The 18,883-nt window shown below is 37.1% G+C and overlaps 1 protein-coding gene across 1 annotated transcript; it reads left to right on the top strand.

Moving 5' to 3' along the window:
• Positions 1 to 1,580: 1,580 nt before the first annotated feature.
• Positions 1,581 to 18,545, top strand: Anxa1 (annexin A1). Its single transcript, XM_070035754.1, has 13 exons — positions 1,581 to 1,750; positions 7,513 to 7,592; positions 7,692 to 7,800; positions 8,306 to 8,400; positions 9,462 to 9,575; positions 10,495 to 10,585; positions 12,568 to 12,647; positions 13,289 to 13,345; positions 14,152 to 14,245; positions 15,058 to 15,153; positions 16,138 to 16,196; positions 17,231 to 17,353; positions 18,180 to 18,545. Exons 2-13 carry the CDS (start codon positions 7,527 to 7,529, stop codon positions 18,234 to 18,236), a joined length of 1,041 nt encoding a protein of 346 aa, XP_069891855.1. The 5' UTR covers positions 1,581 to 1,750; positions 7,513 to 7,526; the 3' UTR covers positions 18,237 to 18,545.
• Positions 18,546 to 18,883: the final 338 nt, after the last annotated feature.

The raw sequence follows: 18,883 nt of genomic DNA on the forward strand, positions 1-18,883 counted from the left end.
AAGGCTAGCACTCTACCACTTGAGCCACAGCACCACTTCTGGCTTTTTTCTTTTTGCTTATGTGGTGCTGAGGAATCGAACCCAGGGCCTCATGCATGCAAAGCAAGCACTCTACCACTGAGCCACCTTCCCAGCCCCATGTTTTTTAAAAATAAGAAACAAACGGTGAAGTTTTCCTTAATTCTTGAATGTCACTGTGTACCCAGGCTCTAACATTTCCATTGCCAAAAGTTAGGAGTACACATTCAAAAGGAAAAAAAAATGAACCAGATTTTGTATAATTATCTCTTCCCTTCTCAGCTGGCACCATCAATATAGCATTAGAAGGCTAGTTTACATTTGTCAAGATCAATTTAAAATGATATCCATCAAATTAATTAGTAGATGCTAATTAGTTTCTTCTTGTTTCCAAAAATATATAGCAAGTGTCAAAAATAAAGATTAATACTTTCTTAACTATTCAGATTAAATAACCGTCCTGGTTAAGACAAAATTGACATTAAGAGTAGAGAGGGCTTTGTAAACATTTCAAATTTAAAATTTCCATTGCTTTTTATAAACCTGGAGTATATAATTACCTGAGCAATGTATGAGGAAAAAGAAAGAACCACAAGCTCTTAGAGTACAATAGAAGCAGAGCCATGACGTGAGAGAGTTGACACTTGTGCATAGTTTGATGGATTCATCACATAAGAACTTGTAAGGATTTGTAAAGAATAAAAATGAATCACTATTGAGAATACGGAAATAAACTTCCTTACATCAGGTGGGAAATTTCACATAATACTGGTTTTGTGATCATTACTAATTCATGAATCCTTTTAATCCATAGCTTGACTTCCGTTTTTTTTAAATTCTTTAATTCCTCATTAATGTCTAGGATGTGTTACATATAAATCAAAATCTATGTACATAAGACGTATGTACAAAAGAAGTAATGTTCACTACTGCCCATGTCACAATGCCAAACTGTTAGCAATCACTTTGTTCAAAATTTAACTTCACTGCTTGTGTGTTCCTTAGTTCTATGGAGGTTTAAAAGCTTTATTTGGAAAGAAGAAAACATTTCTGGTGAAATAAAAACAGAAAATTATCTCGTAGTGTATAATGCTGAAATTTACAAATACATGTTTTATCATGGTTGTCAAATGAACTACAAAAGTAGAATAGATTGTGCCTGTAGGGATATAGTAACAATTCAGGAAACTTAACTCTGTGCAGAGGGGCTTATAGTAAGTCCTAATGGTGAAGCTGGGATTCAAACTTATTAGTTTTTTTTAAATACCACTGAATTTTTATTTTTTTATATCAATGCTCTTTTAATTCTATGATCTACTCAATTTAACAAAACTGCCAACAATTGCATCTAGCTTGGGGCAGACAGCACTGTAAACTTTAAACTGCATTCTGTGCCTTTTAGAACTAAAAGTGCAAAAGGAAGGGGAGAGAAAAATGTATCTATCTGTATCTGTCTTTCCTTTTCACTTCCTTTTTGCTCTCAGCTGAGCAAGAAACTCCGTTGAGCTGGTGAGTAATTTTGCAAGACTTGTTTCACTTTGTTTCTGGACAAAGCTGAGCTTGTTGCTTCAAACAAAAAGCAGCCAATTACTAACTTCTGGTTGCTAGGTGTGGCCTCCCTTCAAATCCTATAAAACCAGACTTCTGGAGCTCCACGTCTACACTGACTGCAACCTTCAGAGAAGAGAGAGTCTCTCCTTAGTTCTTTGGCAGAAGGTTGGAAAATAAAACGGTAAGCCTTGATTTTCCTGTAAGCTAATTTTGGTTGTCTTGAAAACATTTCCCACCCCAGAAGAAACTCTTCTTTGAGTTTGTTTTCTTCCAAAGAAGTTTTGTTGCTGTTCAATGCTACTACTTCTATAGGATTGATGAATGAGGAGACTTTCTGTAACATTGCATTGGATATTTATGTTTTTTTTAGGCCTCATAAATTGTAATGCTTTGTTGGACTGAGTTAGGAATGCAATTTCAAAAACTATACTAAATTCACTTCCTTGGACAGATGTTGGTTTCCATAGCAGAGAAGGAAAGAATGCACGTAGTCTCTGAATATGTTTCCTTTCCACCTCCCTGAAATGTGTGTTTTGTAAGGCATCTTGCTAGGGAAAGAGGGCTTGGGGAAGGTGTTTGGGGGTTGCTTGTTAGAGAGTGCTTGTTTAGGGGGTGCTAGTGTTGCTTTTCAAGCAAAGCTGCTTCAAATTAGCAGGAAGTACATAATTCATTTTCCTCTCTTGTAAAGAAAAGTAAATAGACTTCAGAACTTAGAGTGGTATTTGCTCACTTTTTAATTAACGTTTTGAAATTAATGTTATATTTACTCAGCCAGCTAAGAAGGTCCACTTATTACTCATTTCATTGAAACAGGGTGTGGCTACATTCTTCCTGGAATCTCTGCCCTGGACAGGCTTTTCCAGTGTTGATTTGAAAACCCAAAGGGGAAAAGAAACATTTCTTGGGTGATGTCAGATAAATTATCCCATGGGAATGTCAGAGTCCTCCACTTGGATTGCTGGATGAGCTCACCATCATAAACTTCCTTAGTACATAAAGCACAAAGCACATGTGGAGTTTTACTGGAGTTGGATATATTTGCAAAAAATCGGAGCTCATGATTCATATCCATGCTTGGCAACTAGTCAAGGACTTTTTCTCTTAGCCCTTGTAAAATGTTAATTGCATGCCTCGATTTCTAACTTTGGATGGTAGTTCACTATAGTACAGTCCTATTAGCTCTGATTGCCCTTAAAATGATATTTGAATGGAGAAAAAGAAAGCAAGGTCCCCTTCCCTCCCCCTGTTCAGAGGAATGTGTTTTGGTAACTGTTAGAAGGCCCATTGAAAGTGAGTGGAATGTGGAAAATGCTGGCTTTGTAATTCTGGGCCTCTCCCACTAAAGCGATGTTGCCACCCTAGCCCCAGGTCCAACCACAGCTGGAAGAAACCCAATGTGGTGCTGATGTTGACAAAATTATGATTACATTGTTAATGAACCAGCGATCTAGCCATGCTTATGAAGTACTTTTTCAATCAAAACATCTGCAAGGTTGATTTTATAGATATCAACTGACTGAGCTGATGGTTCTTAATTGTCTTTAGGCCCATTAATTTATGACAGGCTTAAAATTAGAGCAAAAAGTAATGGACCTATTTTGGTGATAAACCATCAACAGTTCTTGTAGTTCTATTTCCTTTGAAACTGGGCAGGTGTGTGTGTGTGTGTGTGTGTGTGTGTGTGTGTGTGTGTGTAAGTTCAGAACAGATGCAGTTTATCTATGCCTTCCTTCATTAGACTGTTTTGTGTATCTCTATCTCCTTGAGGTGAGGTGAAATTCACATTTGACATTTTAGAGCAATATGGATCTTAAGAAAGATACTACCTAGCTACTCAGGAGGCTGAGATGTGAGGATTGCAGCTCGAAGTCAGTGAGGGCTGTAAAGTCTGAGACACTTATCTCCAATTAACTACCAAAAAGGGCTCGGAGTAGACAGGTGGCTCAAGTATTAGAGGAAGAGCCTTGAGCAGAAAAGTGTAAGCTCTAAGTACAAGCCTTAGAATGGGCACTCCCTGCCCCCCCAAAAAGAAACAAAACATTCCAAGTGAGACTCAAAACATTTCAGTTCTTACATCCATGTCTTATAGTTGTGCGTAGATGTTTATTTCTTAAAATGCTAGTATCCACAGTATTTGTGGATTGGGTGATATGATGAGTATATTAAAGCTTTGTGTTTTGCCTGAGATTAGAGGTTCAGAGAGAACAGCACATGTATTCTAACCTCCTGGGAAGTACCAGTACCAAAATGAAGGACTATCTTCAAGGCAGAATGCATGGAAGGTATCCCAGTTCAATGCAGAAGATCCATGGAAGGTTTTTATGGAGATTTAGGGAATCCTCTAAGCAAAGTCCTTACTGAGAAGAAGCAGTCAAAAGGCAGTGGGGTGTGGAGGAGGAAAGAGCACTTCAGGCCCTGAAAACTCTCCATCCAAAAGTCTAAAACATGTCTACAAGCTACCCTTCCTGTAGTGGTTCCTCAAATGCATCCATTGTATTGAACATGGGTGTAAGAATGACTTACCAAGTAGATACTTTAGGTAAAGCTGTGCACAAGACTAAAACATTTGAAAACACACAACCAGGGCTCTATGATAAAGTTTGTCATAGGTTCTGTGGGTTGACTGAATGAATCCTAGTCTCATATTGAGTAGCTTACAATGATATTGATCTTGTCATTGTTTCTTCTGTCACTAATGTAAAGGGGTATAGAACAGTTTGGAATCTGAAGATGTAAATTTACATCATGATTCTTGATACCACTGGCTGGAAATTAACCTGAAAATGACATTCTTCCTAGATTGGAAATAAGGCCTAGAAGTTAGAGCTACCCCTATGGTAGAGTTCTGACAGCTCTAGTGTGTAACTAAGGTAGGCTGTACTCTAGAGTCACTCTGTCATTACTCAATGCAAATTTAAGAATTGTTGTGTTTTGCAATTAATATAGCAACACCATTATTGTAACCAACATTATTGTAACCAAGACCACAGACCAGAGGTTCCTCTGTCATAAATTCGGGAACAAACCTTTCACAAGGTTAAAATGATGAGAAAGCAAAAGGGTCTTTCAGCCAGGTAACAGTGGCTCATACCAATCATCCTCACTATTCAGGAGGCTGAGATCTGAGAATCACAGTTCAAAACCAGCCCAGGCAAGAAAGTCCATGAGACTTTTATCTTCATTTAACTACCAGAGAACCAGATGTGGTGCTGTGGCTCAAGAGGTAGAGAGCTAGCCTTGAACAGAAGAACTCAGGGACAGCACCCAGGCCAAGAGTTCAAGCCCTATGATCGGAAAAGAATGGGGGAGGTCTTTCTTCAAATACTTAAAATATACAAATATGCCAAACTTTAATGACAGATAAACTAAGACTGATGAATAGTGAATGAGCACAAAGAGACTAGTAGTTAGAAGAAACATTGAATACTATTAGGTTCCAGATTGATCAGTTCATGTGTACCTGGCCCAATTCATCTTCCATCTACCTGATGTAATTTTGAATTTAAATCTCAGTGGGACTGAAATGCAATATTTGTTGAGCTACAATGGTAGAAAAGGCTGTTCAATACTAATTATGTTTTAAAGTTACAATAAAAGAAAGAAGGAAAGCATTTGTGAACTCACAGGACTGAGGATGATTGCTGTAGCAATCAACCTTGGCTAAAATATGTTTTGCTATGGAATTTATAAGGTGTGTCGAGGTTGGGCAGAAGTTCTGTTTATTCATGTAATGAGCTTGGGGCACTTACTTAACGTGCAGCCAGAATGAAATCTTTTCCCTTCAGAGCAGTTTCTTGCATCCTGCCATAATCCCTGTATTTTAAACTTTGCTAAGAGCTAGATGGCTTTATCTGACTGACTTCAGATTCTGTTTTCATACCTAGATTTGTAACAGACAAACAAAAAAAAGCATAGTAGATTTCCTTAAATTCATTTTGAGTTTACTGGACTTTTTTTTCTTCTCGTTCTAAGAATGCCCCATGTCCCTAGGATCTTGGATTCTAGGCAAGTACTCCCTACCACTCTTACTTTTATTCTTACTTTTTGTTTTATTTTGTTTTTTGGTTGGTCGTGGGACTTGAAGTTGGCCTGGGTGCTGTCTCTGAGCTCTTCAGCTCAAGGATTGCTCTCTACCAGTTAAGCCACAGTACCACTTCTGGTTTTCTGGTGGTGAATTGGAGATAAGAGTCTCAGGGACTTTCTTGCCTGGGCTGGCTTTGAACCACAATCTTCAGATCTCAGCTTCCTGAGTAGCTAGGACTACAGGTGTGAGCCACAGATGCCCAACTTACTCTGTTTTTGATAAGGGGTCTTATCAGTTCTTTTGTTCAGTCTAATATGAACTTGAGATCCTTCAGCCTCTACCACCTCAGTAGCTGGGATAATAGTATGCAATGTCACATCCAGCTCTATTTTGAAGTGTTTCTTTACTGGCTGAAAAGAGTGAAATTATTGAATATTTTAAATATTTTTGTTTATTTTGAAGCTCTTACTCTATTAACGATTAAGATGAACAGACCACACTATACATTGTGAATAATTGAGACTGCTAGAATTGTGAACTTTGGGGTGTGCCAGTGAAGCAATTGAGTATGAAATTCCATTTGCCAATAACCATTACACCAAATTAGCCTGTAATGGGAAGTACATCACAACCTTAAGAAATCATTTTAACTTTTGTCATTGCTGGAGCCTGTATTAGTGAATATACAATATATTGGTTCTTCCCACAAGTGACAAAGGAGTAACTTAAACAATGATGGTAATTAAATGGAGGTTGTTTCTGGCTGTGGATATTATTTCCTGCAGTTATTTAAACTCATGACTTGGAACTGCTCTTATTTTTCAGCAGGTGTGGACTTGAAACATTTGAGCACACTGAAGGAATCAATCACTTTATTTACTTCTCATGAGTCATTTAGTTTGGGATTATGAATTTAAACCTGTAGAAGTTACCTTGCTGAATTCCACCACAGGGATTCATGGTAGTCATCTCTAGTGGCGTATCACAAAAGGGTGTGAGGAAAAAGAGGCAACACTAATATTCAGGTAGCTCAAAAAGGAAGAAACATGAAGATGTTAGGCGCCAGTCACTCTAAGTACTAAAATAAATTCACACCAAGAAATAGAAAAGCAAACTTTTATTTTGGGAGAAATCAATGGATTTGAGTTTTGAGTCAATCCAGTCCTGCACTTTGCCCCAGGTTATTTTAACTTACAAACATGGATGTATTTTCTCTAGCCATGCCTTTGATATAGGCATGGTTAATCCAACACAGAATGTCTAATGGGTCACTAAGTGATCTCTGCTCGTGAGGGGTGAATATCTCTTAGCCATTCTCTGGGATGTCTCCCCAGTGATTTTGGATATCCATTTAAACTTCTTTCGGCTTCTATCCAGTTCACTTTTGTTGTTGTTGTTTTAGCTTTTCAAATAGGACCAGTTTTATTCTCTTCAACTTCTGTCTTGACTCATTTGAAGAGAGACGGAGCTCATCTTGCTCTTCCTCTAAGGAATTTCCTCATTCTTGTGGTTTTCTCATGTAGACCACACACTAGTTCTTGGAGCAAATGGTATTTGAAGGTTCTGTACTCTGAGTAGTTGGCATCCGGTGGGTGATCTTTAAATTTAAAGTAATGAAGCAAACCATAGGATTCCTTCTTCAATCTGTGCTGACTTACAGCACTGATCAGATCCTTAGAGGTGAAGACTGAACATATCTAGAAAGAGCTCAGTTTCTGATTGGAGGCCCTGGGTTCTTTGGAAGGATACATTTAAAAAAAAAACAAAAACAACTAAAATTCAGATTTCATTATAGTACTTAGTGTAGTCTCAAGGAGTTAGGATGCAGTTATTCTGTGACATTGTGTTTCCTGTGTATAAGGGGATGTGTGCATGTGCAGTGGGCCTGTTTAGTAATAGCATCTATTTTTTAATTCCAGACCCTTTTTCAAACATGGCCATGGTATCAGAATTCCTCAAACAGGCCTGGTTTATTGACAATCAAGAACAGGACTATGTGGTAAGTAGTGAACAACAAAGTGACTTTGTTGTTTAACAGTATTGGAATAGAAAGCAACAGAAGTGAGTAGACACTAATTGATGTCTCTGTCATCTATAGAAAACTGTGAAATCATCCAAAGGTGGTCCTGGCTCAGCCGTGAGCCCCTACCCCACCTTCAACCCATCCTCGGATGTGGAGGCTTTGCACAAAGCCATAATGGTTAAAGGTGAGCATGTGTCCTTAAAACAGTTCCCTCCTGAATATTGTATGGTTCCTATTTAAATAGCAATTGCAAAACCGACCTGAAAGATGGGAAGGAGCTTCCATTTGATGAGATAAAGAGATATCTTCATCGAATAAAAATTTATTTCCTTTTTCAGTTCTTAAGGGAAGTTTGATCAAGTCAGTAGGAGCCCGACTACGGCAACCATTTGTTTTTTTGTCTAATAGAAACTCAATAGTGAATAAACACATGCAGGGTCTGAACCCTGATCTTTCCTTGTGACTGAAGCCCCAGAGCAACGACTTGGCTTTTCATTTGCCTTTGAAATGGATAGGCTATCTTTCTAAGGGTTTCACCTTGATAAGTAGTGTAGGACTTATTTTCTTAGTTTATTTAAGAACTTAGTGTGGGTTACCTTGATGATGAAGCATTTAATGTCAGTTGTAGATGGTGGGAAAAAAATTGGTATTAATTGATGTTAAAGCTGAACACTTATCCCCCCCCACAGGTGTAGATGAAGCAACCATCATCGATATTCTCACTAAGAGGAACAATGCTCAGCGTCAGCAGATCAAGGCAGCTTATCTGCAAGAGAAAGGAAAGGTGGGTATGATAGTAAACTCAGAAATTTCATTTTGGGTCCTTTTTATGCTTAAACACAGATGTTGAACCACAGTGCTAAGTGTTTTTTTCTTTTTTGGTGTGGGGGGGAGAGGGTTTGTTGTGATGCGTTTCTAACTATTGTTTCCCCAGTATCAATTAGATAGCCATTGTGTTTATGTAATGTAATTTATTGTCATTGAATCAATTCTAGCAAATTTACTGGTTTCATGTACTTGCCAGTTTGATATAAGTCCTCAGATCTGTGTACTGGAAACAATCCTTCCATTTGAACACACTAAGCATCAAGATTACTAAGGATAAGAAAGGATATGTTTTGATTGAGATGAATTTTCTGCTGAAGTTTACTTACTTTTTGTGTTTTGGTGGACTGAGGTTAGAGCCCAGCTAGGTAAGCGTTTGTAATATTTCAGTGGGCCTTTTTTTACTGTAGTTATTTTCAAAGAAGGTCTCTGGTTTTTGTCTGGGCTTAGTCTTTAACCATGATCCTCCTACTGAGGAGTCCTAAGATGCCCCATTTCAGGCTTAACTCACGGGTTTGTAATCTGCTAAAATTTAAAATGAACTCTATGTTTCTACCATCCCAGTGATTTTTCTGTTCTATATTATAGCATATGTGAATAATCTTTCTTTTATTGTTAAATGTAATATTTTATTACTGCGTTTATTTGAGGAATGCAAACCTCAAAGCCTTGCAACATCAAGAAACAGTTTTTTTTATAGTATTTTACTACTGTTTTATTAATACATAGCTTCTTACATTTTGAGCCCTGTCATTTCTTCCTTGTAGAAAAGATGGAGAGCCCTCTATTTCAGAAGTTACCAATGGATTCAACACATTTTTTTAAATCAAATTCCTTTTAAAAGATTAAGGTGCCATTCCTAAATATCTGGTATGTTTTTCACTGTGAAAGGAAAGACCTGTGAAAGACAGTTGGGCCTAGGAACCTGTAGCAACATGACAGAAAGATCAGGCGATGCCAGGTTGTTGTGTAACAGAACACATAACTTACTAGGAGTCCTGATTCTAATCTGTTTTGCAGCCTTTGGATGAAGTTCTGAAGAAAGCCCTTGTGGGTCACCTTGAGGAAGTTGTGTTAGCGCTACTGAAAACTCCAGCCCAATTTGATGCAGATGAACTGCGTGCTGCCATGAAGGTAACATGACGAATGCTAAGCAAATGTCTTCTCTCAAGATCATGTCTATATTAAATCGGCCTGTCCCTACTGTGTTACCTTTGATAGCTTACATGCATGTCAATCAGTGGCAATTCAGTGATTGTGTGCTTGTGCATGACTACTTCAATACATGAAGACATATACATGAAAAATAATAATATTGCTACCTTTATCCGTCTTATAGTTTTCACTGTATAAGTCAAATTACTTCAGCTTTCTCCTCCTCCTCCTCCTCTTCTTCCTTTTCCTCCTCCTCTCCTTCCTTCTCCTCCTCTTCCTTCTTCTCATTCATGTTCTTCTTCTTCTGCTTGTACTGCAGCATGAATGAAGGACCTCACACTTTCTAGGCTGGTGCTTGACCATCTGAGTCATGTATCCAGCCCGCTGGTTTCCTGGTTATTTTTATGGTTGAGTCTCATCACCAAGACACAAGCCTGAGTACAACCTGCCTATGTTAGCCTTCCCATAATCCCCAAGCTACAGCTTGCTTCTTTGGAAATGGAGTCTCATACATTTTTCTGTCCAGGCTAGTGTCGAACCACAATCTTCTCAATCCCAACCTCTCTGCTAGCTGAGGGGTAACAGGTGTGCTTTACTACCTCCAGATATTACTTGAAAAGGGGTCTTAAGAGCTTTTCTGCCTGAGTTTGTATCCATCCCCATAGCTAAGACTATAGGCATCAATTACCCACACCCTCTAAATATATTCATCTGTAGTCTTTTACTCCAAATAGTGACTATACTATCTATTTTATTTTAGACAAATATAATACATTTTGTGATTATTATATATTTATGGGTGAAGTTACTAACATATTTCTACAAAATTTGTGGTACAAAAACTAATTTCTCACATGAAATGAAGATGTTTATATATTCTTTATTGCTTTCAATTTAGGGACTTGGAACTGATGAAGACACTCTGATTGAAATTTTGGCATCTAGAAATAACAGAGAAATCAGAGAAATCAACAGAGTCTACAGAGAGGGTAATTGATAATGTCCAATAGACTCAATTTTAATTGGGGAAGATATATTATATTCTTTCCTTTTAAATTTTTACTTTATTTGTGCCGGTACTAGGGCTTGAATTAAAGACCTAGGTGCTCACCTTGAGCTGTTTTTGCTAAGATTAGCACTCCAGATTTTTACTGATTGATTGGAAAAAAAAGAGTCTCAGACTTTTCTGCCCAGGCTGGCTTTGAATCGCCGTCCTCTGATCACAGCCTCTGGACTAGCTAGGATTACAGATGTGAGCCACCAGCACCTGGCATTACATTCTTCCCTGAAAGGGATTGCAGGTGTTAATTATGAGAACATTGAAAATTCTTTTTTTTATTTTTATTTTTATTTTTTGTGAACATACTGTACAGAGGGGTTACAATTACATGGGCAAGATAATAAGTACATTTCTTATCAAGCATTGCAGCCTCCTCCTTTGTTTACCCTTCACATCCCTTCCCAGCCTCCCCCCCATCCCCCTACCCAATCCTCCGCCCCCCCCACACCAAAGTTGTAAAGTTCGTTTTCGACATGACAACTTGTACTTCTCATTGTTGCAACAGGTCCACCTGTATCCTTAAACGACTTGTTTTTCCCCATCTCCTCCACAAATTATACCTATACCAAATATAGTGAAAGCAGGGGTTATACTGTGGGGGAGGGACATACAATGCAACAAAGAAATAATCTTATAAATGCGTTAGAAACAAATGCATGAAAGAAAAAAACATTAAAATACATATCTAAGGGAGAACATTGAAGATTCTATCCAGTGAAGTGTCTCCTTACTGTTTGGCCCTGTCTACACACAGCCAACAAGCAGCCTGGGTGCTTAGGAGGGAATCAAAACCCTCTCCCAGTTGGAGTTTGAGATTTACTAGAAAATACATGTTGTTATAATGGAAACTTCAGAGTGAAGACTTCAAAAAGTTTTCTAGAAACCTTTTCTATTTTTCTGAGAATGATTTCATAAAAAATATTCTGCTCTCTTTCATTTTAAAAAAGAATTAGGTATTTTGATTCTTTATAGGAACCTTTACCATTATGAGCAGCCATAATGATTGGCTCTTTATCTGTCATTGGATCCAGGGGGCCTGATGGCCCTTGGAAACTTAGCTATTGAGGGAAACTGCCATTTAATGCTATGTTCAGAACTGCAAAGATGATAACGGCAAGTCTCTTGCTGTTTCCTACTTTCCCAAAGCTGCCAGTGTTTTACATTTCCCAAACCGATGTCACCCTATAGAGGATTTTTCTGCCTGATTCGCTCATTGTTTCCACAGACATTTAGTAAAAAGGAGTAAAAGGAAGAAAGCTTTTATCTTCATTCCCTGCAATTACAATTAATAGCTACCTGATAGCTATTTATCAGAGATAATGATCAAAGCGGCAGTATTTTATTTTGCCTGATTAAAAAATATCCTTATTTCTCTATCATGCCAAAGATAAAGTCCACTGAGAGTTTATTACGGGTCATTATAAATTCAGATTAATTATGTCTGCACACAATAAACCACATAAAAAAACTGTATAAAAATTCATCTGAACATACATGAACACATAACATTTTGTGAGATATTTTTAATTTTCAAAGTAATTTATGTTGAAACATAACATGTGTTTTATCATTATAAGTGAAGGATCGGCTTGTATTATTGCCTAATTTTTGCATATTATAGTCCACAAATAATTTGAGAATTAGTTATTTGATTATATATACTAAGCAGTTTATCATCACTAGCTAAGTTTACCAAACAAGTTTTCATTTACGGTACTAGTCAACTTGTTTCCATTGTCCTAAAAGAAATAGATTTGATAGTCTAAAATTTCACTTGGTCTAATTTCTCTTATTTTTTTTAGTAAGGATTGCAATGTTTTAAAAAACATTTCTATAGTTCATTATCATTAATTATTGTTATCCTCCATTATTTGAAAGAGTTTACCACAAAACCTTTTTTTTTCTTCTCAGAACTGAAAAGAGATCTGGCCAAAGACATCACATCAGACACATCTGGAGACTTTCAGAAGGCTTTGCTTTCTCTTGCAAAGGTATAACTCGAGAACTCTAAGAAATGCCTCTCCTTTCATAAAGAAGAAACTCTTAAATTTGAGCTCTCTCTAGAACTGGGTGATTGATCATTTTGTCTTTTTAACTACTATTATCTTGGTTGATAAATCATAACTGTACATCTTTTGGAAGTTCAATGTTCTGTATAACCTACGTATCTAATATAGAGCTGATGAATCAAGCTAAGTTACATGTCCATTACCTTACTTACCTGTCGAGTTCTAGGATGGGACATTTAAAACTTTCTCCCTTTGTTAGAAATATACACTACATTATTGATTATTGACTTTGGTCGCTTGGCTAAGTAAAAGAGCCTGCCTATTTGAAAGTCTGTACACGTACTCTCATTTCACCCCTTCCCCTAACCAACACAACTCTCTGCGACTATGATTCAACCATTTCACGATTCCACATAGATGTGAGAGCATGTGGCGTTTGCATCTCTACCTGGCTTGTTACACTTTCTGTAATGTCCTTTAGGTTCACTCATACTGTTGCAAAAGACAAGATTTCCTCCTGACACTTTTCTTCAACAAATATTGCCTAATACAAAAGGAATTAAATAAACCATGTATTTACTTGCTACAAAAATGCTCACAATAGGATGGAATTTTTTTTTCAGGGTGACCGAAGTGAGGATTTGGGTGTTAATGAAGACTTGGCCGATACAGATGCCAGGGTAAGGAAGAGCTGAGAAACTACTCCTGCAGCCCAACTTTTCCCTTGGTGGGCTCAACACTCGATGCCCTCCATGTTGAACTCACATCTCAGATCCTTTGTGAAGTCATGGTCCTTTCATCTTTGTTCCCTAGTGACATACAGCTTCCAGAATGAAATTTAAATTATTTTAGTAGAAATTGTTCAATATATCAAAGACAACAAGAGTTAGCATTTAAATTATGCCTATATTGATAGTGATTTCCATTTTCTTGTGACATTTCTGAATATACATTTTACATTGAGGCTATCAATTTATATTTATGGGACTATAGGAATTAATGTGACCAAAGAAGATGATAGTCATTAGTACTGCAGAATTAATAGAGCATAAGTGAGACCATAAAGAGATTTATCTTTTTCATTTACAGAAGAGTAAGATCTGTTGCTTAGTAAAGTTAAACCATTTGTCTAAAACCACAGAGCTTTTAAATTTCAAAGTTGCGATTTGAATCCAGAAATGATAACATCAGAATGCCAGATCTAGCTTATGGTTGGATTATTGACTCATAAATACCCTTTTCGAATAATAAAGAGTAAAAAGTCTGTTTCAAGGAGAAGTTTTGATATTAAGTATAATTTTAAAACAACTCAATTCTGCAACCATAGAAAAAGTTCTAATTTTACAGGTACATTAAAAGATACTGTGAAAGTCCTTGACAAACACAATAAAAATCCGTGGAATCTTAGTGCAGCCTCTTCTGATTGTCTTGAGCCCAAAGCTATTGCCTAGAAGTTCTTAGAGGGTCTATTTTTTTTTCTTTACAGGCTTTATATGAAGCAGGAGAGAGGAGAAAAGGGACAGATGTGAATGTGTTCAATACCATTCTGACCACCAGAAGCTATCCCCATCTTCGCAGAGGTAACAAGGGAAAAGATAATCTTGGAGGTTTGATGGGAGTTGTGTTTTCTCTATTTAGGGCAAACAAAAGAAAGAAAAAGTCAACTGGTAATGGTCTTTCTCCATTATTGCAATTTGACTATTTCTTTGTCCAATGTGTCCAGCCACCATTCCACAGTAGTAGACACATGCTTTACATAGACATGAGAAATCTCTATGTCTTTTTTTCCCTTTCTATTTCTCTAAAAGATCTGGAATATATATGACAATAAGATAGATATGCAGCAGGACAAATGAAATTATAATGAAGTAAAACAAAACCTACATAAATTCAGAGTTCACTGAAGGAAAGGAAATGTAGATGTTGGAAAAATGAAACAAACCTTCCAGGAAAAAAAAAAAGTTCTGACCTTTATGCAAAAGACTTACCTCCATGTCTCTTAGAAGCCACAACAAGGGTAAAAGTCATCATAATGGCTTAAAGTTTATTATCTTATAATAAGAGAAATTGTCTGTGTAGGCACTCACGTACACGAAGGTCTATGGGCTATGGGTGTGTGTACTGTAGTGGTTATTGGTTTGGTTGTCAAGCAATGTGATTTTCAATAATTGTTTGCCCTTGTACATGTTGACTTCCAAAGATGGGAAATAGCTGTGTGAGTTACATTCTTAGGACATGACATAATATTCCCATCATCCTGCCTCCTGTGAAGAGTTTAAAAATGGTGCTGGAAATTCAATTATCCAAAGAAATCCGTTTACTCTGATTCTGCTTGAAGTTTACCAGAGAATGCAATGCTTTCTACATATCTTCATTTGAGTTGAATGTTCAGTGTTTCAGAAATACACCAAATACAGTCAGCATGACATGAAAAAAGTCCTGGACCTGGAGATGAAAGGAGATATTGAGAAATGCCTCACAGCAATCGGTGGGTAATCACGCAACTGGAATAATTTCCAAACAGAAATGACATTTTCAGCATTTTACTTGACTTAATGAAAGCCAGAAATAAATGAATGGAAATAAATACCCTTCAGAAGTGGAACATCTATATTTCAGACAAAGGCATCATGTAAGACCAGCAAGGAAAGTCCATCTTAATGGTGGGATATGCTTACTTGACAGCTACTTATGACAAGCAAGACATGCCCGAGAAATTCAGAATTGTCACTAAGAGCATAAGATGTAGAACTAGACAATTGTTCCTTAAAAGTCCTGGTGTACTTGTCAGTTGAATGATCTCAGGCAAGTCTAGGGGAATCTGATTTAGTAAGTCTGGGTGGACTTCAGAAATTTCCAGACTTTTCAAGGTAGTTCAGATGACCCTCAGGGTTAGGGAACCTATCGGCTCAAACAATGCTTCTCGCCCACCACAAAAGCTTCTGGACTCATGGTAGCAGGTAGCTTCTGATTCAGTAGTATGATACTGGGTCCTAGGATGTGCATTTCTAACGAATTGCGTATAGACTTCTTTTGAATAACAACTAAGAAGTAGCCATACAAACATACCCACTAGCATATTGTTTGGGCAGCTGGTTTATATTTAGTGTTTCTTCTCTCCTAGGACTTAAAAAAAATTGTCACAGCTTGAAGCAAGTATTTATTTCCATGGCCTTGAACATGTTCTGTTTTCCTTATGATTAGGGAGGATATACTTAGGATAGCAATGATGATTGAAATTGTTCTTGGTATGTGTTTAAAGCCACTAAAAATAAGTTGAGAGGAGAAAGAATACTCAAAACCAATACCTGGAGCGCCATCACCTACCTTACACTAAACCCAATATCCCATATTGGGAGGGGTGATAGAAGCTTGGTGACAAAACTTTTCCTTTAGTGACAAATTACTTTTCCTTTCAAGTGCGTCTTTCCCCTGTGGTGAGCATGCCAACTAAACTCTGTGTCTCTTGTAGTGAAGTGTGCCACGAGCCCCCCATGCTTCTTTGCTGAGAAACTCCATCAGGCCATGAAGGTAACGTTCTATTTCCACACTTGGCTGAAGAGCAGAAATGGTAGATAAGACGGAAAACGTGTGTTTGTCTGGAGACCGTATTTTATCTTCCCCTTAAAAAGCATCACTGCTCTGAGTCAATGCAAGAGTTGATACACTAGTCTATTAGATTATACTTCTGTTCTGTGTGACATTTTTAAAAAAATGTGTCGATTTGACTGTGAAGCGAGCATATAAATGATTTTTTGCATGATTTACGATTTGCTTAAAACCAAATTCACCTAAAGAAGCATGGTAAAAAGTTTCCTTTTAGGGTGTGATTTGAGAGAGAGAGAGAGAGAGAATGTGTGTGTGCGTGCACGTGTGTGAGGGAGACAGTGTGTTAGTGTGAAGTGAGAGAGAGAGAAGGAAGATTGAGATTTAGCCAATGCAATAATGAACCGATAGTCATGTCTGTGACAGCAGTGACAGACATGCTTCACTGCTGCCTTGTGCCTGCTGACATCTAGTGTAGCATTTCAATGGGTAATGATAAATATCTGATGGCACAGAGAATAAAGAGGACTATTTGCCCCAGACCTCAGAAATCAGTCCGCTTGCTGTCAGTCCGCTTAATACCTGAAGTGTGAATAGGAATGAGGTTAGTTAGAGTGCAGGTGCACAAGGTTAAAAGACAGCACATATAATTAGAGTTCTGGTGCCCAGGTGTCCAAGAGAGTGGTTATAGAATCCGGTAGGGCCTTGTAAACCCTGATATGATGATTGTTTTTTCATCCTAAGCTTAATAAAATACCACCTACTGATATGATTTAGGCAGATGAATTACTTGAGATCATATTCCAAATTTCATCAAAAAGCGCACCGTTCCTAATTACTGGATGGTACAGACAGGAAAGAGGGCAGAGTCTGCTGCTTATGTAGTGGTTGGTGTGCGTGTGTGTATATGTGTATGTGTGTGGCGGAGGGAGAAAGTTTCTCTAGAAAGAACACATTCAAGGGTATTCCTTAGTGAGTGTTTCTCTGAAGAAGAGTAAAGTCTACTTGGCTTTGGACAGGGTGCTGGGACCCGGCATAAGGCACTGATCAGAATCATGGTCTCCCGTTCGGAAGTTGACATGAATGATATCAAGGCGTACTATCAGAAGATGTACGGGGTCTCTCTCTGCCAAGCCATTCTGGTATGTTGGGATTTTTTACAATTATGCTTTTAAAAATGCAGACTCGTTTGATAACATATTTATAATAAACAACTGACCTAATATATCCATTTTATATATAATCATAATTTGGAATGTGTTTGTGTGAATACTTTATGAAGAATCCCACTGGAAAAATGCATTTGGAATTTTGTTAACGGGTAATTTCTTCCATTGTAGATAGACATCATGATTTGTTGAACAATTAATAATAAAAGATAAGGGACTAATTACTAAACATACTTTCTATACATTTTACTTGGTACTACTAAAATAATCTTGTAATATAGAAAATATCTAAAATTAGTGTTCAACTTACTAGAGCTTTGAAAGGAATATAGAAAGAAAAGTGAAGGGTTTTGAACCTATTGGAAAATAAATGATTAAATTGGCAGTATTTGTATTTAATAACTAAAATCAATCAAGAAAAAGTAAGAAAATTGTGTCTATAATTTTCTTTCTAATGAATGAATCAAGTATTTTTCATTTCTGAGATAAGATTAGATTGTGCTGTTTTCTTCAGTTCTGTGGTATTATATTTCATACGTAGAAAATAGTTGCTCAAATAATGAACATAATCCAGAGAACTATTTAACCTGCTTGTGTATAATTCAGGTATATTACTCTCTGTTCTACACATTTACTTAGCTGTAGAGTTCTTTGGTTAAAGATCCTAGAAAGCATTGTGTTGTAATAGGTGAACTGACCTATAGTTGACTCTACAAATACTATAGTTATTGTATCATTAAGCAATCTATGGACTATGATTTGGCATAGCACTGATTGATGTGTATTTTTGTATCAACAGGATGAAACCAAGGGAGATTATGAGAAAATCCTGGTGGCTCTGTGTGGCGGGTGCTAAGTATTCCTTTGGTGCTCTGGATCACGTGACCAGTAGCTACTTAATCATAGCTTTTCAGTCTTCACCATAGGCATAAGTAGGAAAGTATTTCATCAGCATCGCAGCGTAACCATCTGCTTTCTTAAAAATAAATATGAATAATGTTATAGTCTCTACAACGTTTTATATCAGAACTTTATGCAGTAGAGATACCTTTTTTTTAAAAAAAACTGTTAAGTACAAATGATAAAATCCATAAATAAATTGTTCTGGTAACAATACTTGCAGAAGATGTTTATGCAGCTGAAAATAAAGTGATTTTATTTACAAGATAGTTGGTATATGGCTCTTCTGTTGGGATTTTCCTTTGTTTGTAATTTAGTTGTGTGTAATTTAGTAAGGGATTAGATTGGGATCCATACTTGCAAACATTTAATGACATAGATTCTACATGCCAGACGTATTTACAGACGTTGAAAATCATCTCAGTGATTCCTTATCTTAGTACAACTTTTCATGGAAGTAGATCTGTGTAAGAATAGAATTTATTGTCTCTACATTATGAGTTAAGATCTTTTCCATTTCTCATGTTTGGATTATTATCATGACCAAAATGAGATGCTTAGTTTTTCTAAAAAAAGAACCACCATCCCATTATCACCACCACA

Source organism: Dipodomys merriami, unplaced genomic scaffold (assembly GCF_024711535.1).
Source record: "Dipodomys merriami isolate MVZ:Mamm:240054 unplaced genomic scaffold, mDipMer1.0.p SCAF_26, whole genome shotgun sequence".
NCBI lineage: Eukaryota > Metazoa > Chordata > Mammalia > Rodentia > Heteromyidae > Dipodomys > Dipodomys merriami.

Coding starts and splice junctions, on each gene's coding strand:
- Anxa1 (XM_070035754.1), top strand. CDS start 7,527: ATGGCCATGGTATCAGAATTCCTCAAACAGGCCTGGTTTATTGACAAT. Junction 7,593..7,691: donor ATCAAGAACAGGACTATGTG/GTAAGTAGTGAA, acceptor TGTCATCTATAG/AAAACTGTGAAATCATCCAA. Junction 14,246..15,057: donor CTATCCCCATCTTCGCAGAG/GTAACAAGGGAA, acceptor TTGAATGTTCAG/TGTTTCAGAAATACACCAAA.